The 10837-nt window shown below is 39.4% G+C and overlaps 1 protein-coding gene across 1 annotated transcript; it reads left to right on the forward strand.

Moving 5' to 3' along the window:
- Window positions 1–1389: 1389 nt before the first annotated feature.
- cxxc1b (CXXC finger protein 1b) lies at window positions 1390–10686 on the forward strand. The gene is made up of 14 exons (XM_028576913.1): window positions 1390–1611; window positions 2713–2828; window positions 2928–3028; window positions 3136–3275; window positions 4796–4951; window positions 5329–5475; window positions 5600–5707; window positions 5829–6007; window positions 8396–8603; window positions 8812–8922; window positions 9032–9081; window positions 9163–9259; window positions 9397–9549; window positions 10294–10686. The coding sequence occupies exons 1-14, from the start codon at window positions 1609–1611 to the stop codon at window positions 10438–10440; spliced, it is 1716 nt and encodes a 571-aa protein (XP_028432714.1). The 5' UTR covers window positions 1390–1608; the 3' UTR covers window positions 10441–10686.
- The last annotated feature ends 151 nt before the right edge of the window (window positions 10687–10837 follow it).

Consider the following 10837-nt stretch of genomic DNA (forward strand, 5'->3'; position numbering starts at 1 on the left):
ACCGATTGTTGATAACCCTAACTTTATCTCTTCCTGAGTTGACCCCAGGTTAGAAGAGTGGAACACATTTAGTACTCTGTATTATTAGGGACACACATGACATAGACTGTTCAGATGTACAATATGTAAGGTGTAAGAAGCATGTAGGCACCTATGTGAATTTAGTGTGAAGTATTATCCATAATACATTATCCTATTTAGCTTAGTCCCCTACAATGTATCTATGCGCTACCTCACCTGAATTGAACAGATATAAAAGAATCCATATTCTTTTATGGCACTCAGAATGCTATCTAATCAATCTGTAAGAATTGGCTAACCATCTGCTTTGAATTGGCTGAAGTTTTAGATTTTTCTTTTCTTTTCTTTCGTCTATTATTAGTCTGTTTGTCTGAGTGTAGTATCTATGTTATGTAGGCCTACCATTCGTTTTAAGGGTATGTAACCTGTATGAATTGAACATTTAAATGATGGAAAGAAAGACAATAAATATACACACCCACATCCACAAAAAAGTCCTGATCTTTGCTTTCATTCCTGGTTCATTACCCATGGTTATATTAGGACCGATGAAGCGATCTTTTGCATACGTCGTGGCGACGTATGTGTGCTTATGGGTACAGCAATAATTATTTTGGGGGGGAAAACTGGGCTTATTAGAAGAATATAGAGTTTAGTTAGTATTCAAATTATGTTTAATGATGGTAATATTAATAATTGTTCCTGCTCATGCAGGAATACCAGGTAATGAGCGAGTGGATAAATTGGCAAAGGAGGCGGTTAAGAAGGGTGCTGTGGAACTGAATACCAAACAAAGTCAGAGGGGAAAAGCATTGTGTGGGAAGAAATTTCCAGACAGTGGCAACAGTATTGGTATGGTGGAAATAAGGGGAGGAAATTGCATATGATTCAGGCTAAGGTAGGCCAAGGAGGGATGAGTTACAGTGGGTTTAACCGACAAGAACAAGTAATTGTCAGTAGACTGAGAATAGGTCACAGTAGATTAAATGGTACACTTTTTATATTAGGGAAACATCCGACTGGCCTGTGCAATGTATGTGAGGTAATGGAGACAGTGGAGCATGTATTGATGTCATGCAGGAAATATGTCCGAGAAAGATGGGTTATGTTTGCTGGACTACGGAAATTAGGTTTAGGTGAACTCAGGATTACAGATGTCCTTGAAAGTGGTGTTATTATGAATGGAAGGAAATATCTATTTGCGTTTTTGAAAGGTACTGGTGTTTTTAGGAAATTGTAGTGTATTGGTCTGAATAAATAGATATTGAGAAATTGTCAATAGGAGGCAGTAATGCAACGACTTGGATGCCAACTGCCGTTAAACTCTAAAGAAGAAGAAGAAGAATATTAATAATTATTGTTGTTGTAAGCAATTCTGATCCCCACTCAGAAGGTGGCGGTAATGCACACCAAAAAGTTGTTTGCCAACCGCCATAAAACGTCACAAGAAGAAGAAGAAGAAGAAAAAGAAGAACGCTATCTTAGCTAGCGATCGAGCTAATAGGTTCACTGTTTTGATGTTGTATTTGTTGCCTTCCACTATATTTGCACAACGACTAAAGAGTGTAACTTTACATATCCTACATAATGGTAAGTATGTGATTAGAAGACTTATGATTTGACAAAGTTAGCTAGCGTTAATACAATTTGTCGACGACTAACTTAGCAGGTTACACGGCCGTAGCTAGCTAGCTACATCCCACAGGAGCATGTTGTGTTCAAACTTAAGTTCAGTTAACGTTATATCGTTTATATAAAGTCCTGTTAATGCCGAATAATAAAGTCACAGAATTAGTTAATCAAAATTTTTTTGACAACACAACGTTAGCTAGTGTTTATGTGGTACAGCAAAGTAAGCTAGCGTAAGCTGGTAAACAATTTAGCTAGTTAGCTAGAAACATAGCTAGGTTTGTGTGTAAACAAAGCCGTTATTGACGTTAATATAACTCGGATTTGCCTCTTACTGTGGGTGCTGGTCATATATATATATATATATATATATATATATATATATATATGGGTGCTAGTTAGCTGACCAACCCCTTATATTCTGGACAGTATCCGTATTCCAACACATGAAATTATCTTTCTAGATATTAGCAAGCTACAATCCAACATTACCGCTAATATAGTTCCCAAAGCTAGCTAACATGAAATAACAGGCACTGAAACGGCTTCGTGGAATACATTGGTATAAGTTAACTACTTCAGTTATACAATCTGATCCATTAGCTTTGTTCCAAATTGTAAACACACCATGCCTTGGTCCTTACAGTGTAATAAACGGGTTTATCTTTTTCCAAAAAATGTAGGAAAAGGTGAGTCGACTAGAATTTGGTACGAAAGCAATAGGAAGAATAGTCGGTTTCATTTTATTGGAGAGAAATGTACTGATTAAGCACTATTGAACCTGTAGGGTGGGGAGTTCAATGTAGTTACCAAGATAGGAACAGTCCCCAGTTACTGGAGAAGGGTTATGTAGCCCGTAAACGACTCACTTGAGTTATGGATCAGTTAACACTTCAAAGTGAAACGCTATGCAAAAATATTATTCTTATTATTCAAAACGCAGATAAAGCCTTCTGCTCTCCTGAGAAAAATGTCCTGCAGCTCAAGAATCAGTTATTAGTGGTGTTGAGTATAATTCCCCCAGTTGTAATGTGGTTTGTGATTCACTGTTGTACATTTCAGGACAGCGAAATGTCTGACATTGACCCTGTACCAGGGCCTGAGACTAGCAGTATGGAGGGAGAGAACGCACCACTGTACTGTATCTGCCGGAAACCAGACATCAACTGCTTCATGATGTAAGTTCACAATGCCAATGCTGCTGTTTTAATCATCCCTGTGTATGGATGCAACAATACTCATACATTATTTTCTTCATTTGCTTCTCTCACTGACAGTGGCTGTGATAACTGTAGTGAGTGGTTCCATGGCCATTGCATTAACATCACTGAGAAGATGGCGAAGGCAATCCGGGAATGGTATTGCATGAGATGCAGAGGTAATGAAAAAAATATCATCTTTTATTAAAGCATTTAAGATTGCCATGCTTATCACAAACAATAAAAAATATATAAGACGTTGTTGCGTTATGCTCCCTGTCACCAGATAAAAACTCCTCACTGGAAATAAAATATAGATCAAAGAAAAACCGAGAGAAGGAAGCTGAGCTTGACAGAGGATCTGACAGACAGTACAGCACCCCGAGTACTCCAGACTATAAGAGTGAAAGACGGCGTGGATCTAAAGTAAGTTGTACTTCTATTGCGACCAAAATAGTTAGGTTTGACGGAAATATCTAAAGAACATCAAAACGGTACTCCTTAAAGTTGATTGGGTCTTCAAAATTAAAAGTTTTCAACATGTACAAATGTAAATAATGTAATTACAAATGTACATACTGTAATTACACCTATACATAGTAGGGCTTTGACTTTTGCCCAAAAATCGTATTTGAAGTTCGTTTGTTTATTAATATTTGAATATTTATTAACAATATTTTGATAATTATATTCCTTCAGTAAGACCTATATTTTTTTATCAAACTTAAGTTGTATATGTTCTGTCCACCAGAGGGCAGTGTATCAGTCAATCTCAGTAGGCAGACAATGTAAAAATAATGCCCATAACAGGTTAGAATATTAAGAGCTGCCTAATATTCGTTTGAATATCCTTATTTTTTTAAATACTTGAATAATTAAGTTTGGAGTCAAAGCCCAAATACATAGCCATATTCTACTGCTCTTCATACTATTCATCCTGCACATACACTTATTCTTACTACTCTTATATTGTTACCACACTGCACATAGCTGTACATACTGTACATATCTTTCTATATGATTCATACAGAATATCCATTCTGTTTTCTTATTATATATTCTGCTAATACACTGCATATATCTATATTATTCTTACTACTATTATGTCACTGCTACTACATTGCACATTTCATATCTGTACATGTTGTACATAAACTGTTCATATTACATGGCCATATTTATTCTGCTCTTATGACACTGCAATATATTCCTTGTCCTGCCTGTGCACCACCTGTCTATACTTGAATATCACATTGCACTTTCTGCTTTTTTGCACTTCTGGTTTGACGCATACTGCATTTCGTTGTCTTTGTACTTGTACTCTGCACAATGACAATAAAGTTGAATCTAATCTACTGTAGCCATTTCTTACCAACATAAGGTATGCATTTCTGTTAGCATTAGTATTAAATTAGTTGCTTGTATAATAACACATTTACATAATTTAGTCAGTTGGATTTTTTAATTTCTTTTTCACAAGAAACCGTGATGAAGGTTACTACAAATACAATTCAATTCAAATGGGTTTCCCTGGCATACAAGTTTTTATAACAATGTTGCCAAAGCATCAAATATGTCCAAATATTCCAACAGAACACAATAAACACAAATAATACTTAAAAGTCATGTATTGTATGAAGTAGTGATGCAGAAGCTACTTGCGGATCACATGAAGGGGACTAGTTACATGGCAGACTTAGTTTTTATGGGAAAATGTTATAATGTCACTTTTGTTTTGCATATTGGTCAGCCATCAATTCCACTGTCTTTCATCCTCCTCAATTTCATAGTTTTACGTAGAAGTTTTAAACTCAAAACCTCATTTTAAAATGAACATGATGGAAAATATCACTTTGGGTCACATCGACGCCTACTAATTTTTAAGCACTAGGTGAATATGTAGGATGTAAAGCTATGCATGTTATTGTTTGTTTGATTTTGCTCAGGTGAAGCGTTCAGTCCGAATGTGTGGGGAATGTGAGCCCTGCCGAAGGACTGAGGACTGTGCCCAGTGTGACTTCTGCAAGGACATGAAGAAGTTTGGAGGCCCCAACAAAATCAGACAGAAGTGCAGGTTTAGGCAATGTGAGGTTCGAGCCAGGGTAAGTCACTTCATGTCCATTTTGTTTTCAAATAAGATTATGTCACCCAAGTGTAGAAAAATACATACATTTCTGTTTAAGTTTTTAGTTTTACCATTTTCATCTTTTTTTTTGTCATTGAAAGGTCTTGAAAGTTGTAGATTTAACTACTTCTACAATACATGTAAGCTCCTACAACGATCATTTACTAGATTGTTACTCTGTAGTAATACCAGTAATGCATCATTCATATAGTATCTTGCAAGGTACCAGTTCAAAAACCTAAAGTAGTTTTTAAATGAGACTTTGAGAAACTTTAAAGATCCTTTTTTTTCCATTCCTTGAAGTGATTTAGAACCTTTGGAAATATGCAACCTGTCGCTTGTTGTTTTGTACAGAAAATGCTGCGTGTGAAGGATGAGGAATTGTCTTTGCAAGAAAGGAGGGACAATTCCTACCACAGACGGAGACGATACTCCGAGGACTACGACAGTGAAGCGGAGCTCTACCAGCAGTACAAGGCAGCAGGGCTGAAAAACAACATGGTAGCATTTGACACCATCTTGGCGCATATAAACCTGTTTTATTGTAGATGCGCTCAATCAGCAGCTAAAACCTTTTGATCAGGAACTGTATGTTGAGTCATTTGTTTGCTATCCTCCCACCCAGGCATGGAATAGTGATGAAGATGATGAGCCGCCTTTCAGTCCTGTCATGCGTAAAAAAGCTGTGAAGGTGAAGCACGTGAAGAGACGAGAAAAGAAGTTTGACAAGAAAGTAAGTTTCCTCATAGAAATGATAATTTTTATTTTACGTGCTACCAAGTGTTAATGTGGTCAATGGTAGTAACACATATAGTAACATTTAGTCTACTACCCCTTCTCTTTTAACTATCCAGAAAGAGTCTCGACGCCACAAACAGAAGCAGAAGCACAAAGACAGAACCAGGTACAGTGAGAGGAGCGACCTCCGAGACAGCACCGGACAGCGTCAGTGTCTTGGGCCAAGCTGTGTGGAGGCAGCGAGACCCAACTCCAAATACTGCTCTGAGGACTGTGGCATGAAGTTAGCTGCCAAGTAAGAACTCTTACTTTCACCTTTCATGCATTAGTGTGCTTCTATTAGGATAATACATTTATTTATATAGCGCTTTACATGGTACTCAGACACTTTACAGTAAAACCAGCACATATAGCACATTAAAAACAGATAAAGCAATAAAACCAACTAGGGCTGGGCGATGGGGAGAAAATCAGATATCACGATATTCTTGAACCTCGATATCGATATTGCGCCGATATTCTAGGGTTGACAATTGGTGCTTTTAACAAAATATCTTCACACTTAGATTTTAGATCTGTAATGTGGACATAATGACTAAGTGGGGAAAAGGCAAATAATAGAACAGCTAGAACAGTACATCACTTTACTGTAATGCAGCCTTTAGAATTTATGTCATATCACGATATTACGATATCTGAAATCTAAGACGATAACTAGTCTTATATCACGATATCAATATAATATCGATATATTGCCCAGCCCTAAAAACCAACACATAAAACAAGCATATTAAAAGCAATTAAAAACAATAAAACCAGTAACTACCAGGTGAGAGATGTAAGACTATTGTATGTGGAAAGCTAATCTGAAGAGGTGTGTTTTGAGGAGTGTTGTTGAATGTGTCCAGGTCAGTACAGTCATGTATGGGTAGGGAGTTCCAGAGGGAGGGGGCTGCAATGGTGAAAGCTCTGTCACCCCAGGTACGGTGCTTGGTCCTGAGTGGTGGGGAGACGAGGTCACCGGGGGTGGATTGTGGCGGTGGAGCAGGTCTGTGAGGCAGGAAGGAGCCTGGTTATGGAGGGCTTTGTGGGTGAGGAGGAGGACTTTAAACTGGATGCGTTGGGAAACAGGGAGCCAGTTGAGGTTCTGAAGGACAGGAGTGATGTGATCACGGGAAAGGGTGTGGGTGAGGAGACGGGCAGCAGAGGTTGGGATGTATTGGAGTTTATTTAAGGCTTTTGTAGGTGAACCATAGAGGATGCTGTTGCAGTAGTCAATTCTGGAAATAATGAAGGCAGAATCAAAGTTTCGGGCAGCAGAGAAGGTGAGTGACGGGCGGAGACGGGGCAATTCTGGTTATTTGGTTGATGTGGTTTTCAAACGTGAGGTTGCTGTCGAAGATGACTCCCAGGTTACGGATGTGTGGGGATGGAGAATGGGTGGAGTTGGGGGGAGGCCCGGCCCAAAAAATGTCCCCAAAACTAGTCCCTGCGGTCGAAGCGCAACGAGTTCCTCAGAGGATTCCTAGTTCTGGGTGAAAGTTTCTGCGGCTGAAACACTGCCGCTAGTTCTAGAATTTAAATGCATTAAATATCACCTTAGATTATTTTATAAACATAGAAGATTATAAAAACAGGATTAAGGAGTATTAGACCACTATTACTCTACTATTACTGACCACTTCTCATTCATTGTTTGATGTAATTTGCTGCCTTGTTGTGAAACTTTGTGTGCTATTGTCTTGGCCAGGACTTCCTTGTAAAAGAGATTCTGAATCTCAATAGGAATATTCCTGGTCAAATAAAGGTAACATAGAATTAAAGGTGCTGTAGGTAGGATTGCAGAGATCCAGGACTTCGACAACTTCTCAATCCCTCCCCCCTTTCCGCTAAACCCCAAAACGGTCTCCTAAGCCCCTCCTCCCACAAGGGAGAATGAATGCGTGTGCATGAGCAGTGATTTGGCTCGTTCGAGATGAGCCAGATCTGCGCAGAAGGGCATGCTGGGAAACGCTGGCTTCTCAGCTGATTTAACAGCTGATTGGTTCAGAATCGATTCAGCATGACGTTTTATATCAACTTTTAATTGATTTTGATTTGGAGGGATTTTAACTGCTATTTGTCTGATTTAAAGGCTTATTCTGTACAAACCACATTATGTGGCTGATGGTTACGTTTAGAAGTCAGAGAGACTAAATCTGTTCAGATTACAGATCATCTACAGTGTAAATCAGCAACAGATCGCATGTAGAGCATTTTGACAGCTGCTCTATATTGATATATGGGTCTGATAACATTTTATTAAATCGGAATCGGACCACAGTGTTTCTGTCACTTCCTATTCAGCCTGAAGGCTGCTGGAAACGGCTGGAAACTGTCCGACTTGACAGCGGATTTTTGTCGCCGCCCCCTGCTGCTGCTGCCTGCTCTCGTCCACTTTACAGGCGAGGCGCAGTTCATCTCGAACAAGCCTATTGACACACAGTTAGACACCCCCCTGCCCCTGATTGGTGTATCTGAACAGGGAGCTGTGGATTTCTTCTTTCAGATTTTTTATTTTTTTATTACCTGCTTCATGTAGTTCTACTGGAACATAGGGTCAGTTTCAGCAAATATGACCGAAAGTTAGTTTAAAAGTCTTACCTACTGCACCTTTTTAATCTGTGTGCATTTTGTTCCACAGCCGGATCTATGAGATCCTCCCTCAGCGTATCCAGCAGTGGCAGCAGAGTCCCTGCATAGCTGAGGAGCACGGTAAGAAGCAGCTGGAGCGCATCCGTCGGGAACAGCAGAACGCCCGGCTGCGCCTCACGGAGATGGAGCGACGCTTCCACGAACTGGAAGGCATCATCGCCAAGGCCAAGCAGCAGGCAGTTCAGCAGGATGAGGAGGTGAGCTGACAGCAGCCCGTGTGCTTGTTCATTCAGCTACACAGCTTGTTCTGTTGTTACTGCTTTTTCTGTGATATTTCCCTGTTGGTCTTGTCAAAGTCAGGGCCAGCTTTGAAATTGTAATCTCAGGCACTCTTTGGTTATTCGAGGCTGCTGAAAAAGAGCAGAGGTAATTCTTTTTGAGAAAATGCTTTGGGTCTGTGTGCAGGTGAATGAGGGCGACAGCGAGGACACAGACCTGCAGATTTTCTGTGTGTCTTGTAGTCATCCCATCAATCCAAAAGTGGCACTGAGACATATGGAGAGATGTTACGCAAAGGTGCTTATATTTAAAATTTATTTTGCTGCCTCCAAACATTAAAGATAAACGCAGACAAAAGCATATGGGCTACTTGTAACATTTCTTTCCCTCATGTTTATCTTGACAGTATGAGAGTCAGACTTCCTTTGGTTCCATGTACCCTACAAGGATAGAAGGGTAAGGAAAAGAAATCAAGACAAAAGTGTATAGCAACCTTCCCTACTTCAGTTGCTAACGTGTATCTTTTTTTTTCCACAGAGCGACTAGACTCTTCTGTGATGTGTACAATCCCCAAAGCAAAACATATTGTAAGAGGCTTCAGGTTTTGTGTCCAGAACATTCCAGAGATCCTAAGGTCAGTGAAAACCCCTCAGCCACTTGTATGATTTACATGGTTCACTGTAAACTTAAAATATTGATAGCAATAACCTGCTAAACATTAAGTAGTCTTTAAGTGGAGATTATTTTATTTGTTTTTCATTTGGTGACTAGATCCCAGTGGATGAGGTGTGTGGATGCCCTCTGGTGAAAAATGTGTTTGAGCTGACCGGAGACTACTGCAGGGTCTCAAAAAGGAAATGCAACAAACATTACAACTGGGAAAAGCTTAGAAGAGCAGAAGTGGACTTGGAGCGAGTCAGGGTGGTAAGTCGAACATCATGACTGTTGATTTCGTTTTAACGGACAGAACTTCTGATATTTATTGGAAAGTCTGCATGTTTTCAATTGGAAACGTCAAAGAAAGGCCCACACCAGAAATAGAAAGTTTTTGTTGATGGTGCCTCTTGGCCCTCAATAATTGGCCCCTCTGCGATAATTATTTGACTCCCTAATGATGAATAACTTAAAGTGCTCATATTATGCTCATTTTCAGGTTCATAGTTGTATTTAGAGGTTATATTAGAATAGGTTCATGTGGTTTAATTTTCAGAAAACACCATATATTTGTTGTACTGCACATTGCTGCAGCTCCTCTTTTCACCCTGTGTGTTGAGCTCTCTGTTTTAGCTCTAGAGTGAGGCATCTTACTTCTGTACCATCTTTGTTGGAAGTCACACATGCTCAGTAAGTACTGCTAGCTTAGAGCATGAGGGCGTGCCACGCTAGCAGCTAGGTGAGCGTTAGAACGTGTGTTACAAAGTGACGCGTGTTCGTCTCCGAAGTAAAGGCTGGACTACAATAGAGCTGTTTGGAGCAGTTTGTGTTTTCTGTTGGAGATAAGTCCCTTTGGGGTGGACTTTGGGCTTTTTCACTTTGTAAACCTATAACGTGTACGAAAAGATATATAACTAAATAAAGGAAACGGAAAAAGCATAATATGAGCACTTCAAAACATTGGTTAAACCCATTCTTCAGCTGTAACCAGTTTTTTTTCTTTCTCACCTACAGTGGTACAAGTTGGATGAGCTCTTTGAGCAGGAGCGTAATGTCAGGACTGCAATGACCAACAGAGCTGGTCTGCTCGCTCTGATGTTGCACCAAACTATTCAGCACGACCCCGTGACGACCGATCTCCGTAGCAACAAGGACAGGTAGTCTTGTTCTCGGAGCTGTGGATCACTGTACATAACATGAGATTTGAGTGTTAAGGATTTAAACTACCATTGAATGAATTCAGATTTTCTAACTAGATATTATTTTAAAATGTTTGTATGATAGTGAACTGTAAGAGGTAAATGAATATATATTTTCCTGACTGTGGTAGATCAACTGCTGCTTATTGAAAACAGCTGTTTTTGGTTTGATTGCCCTCAATAAACACCTTAAACTTGTTTTGGGTTAGATGTGTGTTTGAGTGATGTATCGGTTTGTTTTTCATCCTTTGTATTGGCCTTTTTACACGTAATGTACACAGGACACTTTTATTATGATTATTACAACTGGGCTTGAAATGCAACTATACTAAGAATGTGTGCTTTGAACTGACACAGAA

Source organism: Perca flavescens, chromosome 4, assembly GCF_004354835.1.
Source record: "Perca flavescens isolate YP-PL-M2 chromosome 4, PFLA_1.0, whole genome shotgun sequence".
NCBI lineage: Eukaryota > Metazoa > Chordata > Actinopteri > Perciformes > Percidae > Perca > Perca flavescens.

Coding starts and splice junctions, on each gene's coding strand:
- cxxc1b (XM_028576913.1), top strand. Junction 3,029..3,135: donor GTATTGCATGAGATGCAGAG/GTAATGAAAAAA, acceptor CCCTGTCACCAG/ATAAAAACTCCTCACTGGAA. Junction 3,276..4,795: donor AAAGACGGCGTGGATCTAAA/GTAAGTTGTACT, acceptor GATTTTGCTCAG/GTGAAGCGTTCAGTCCGAAT.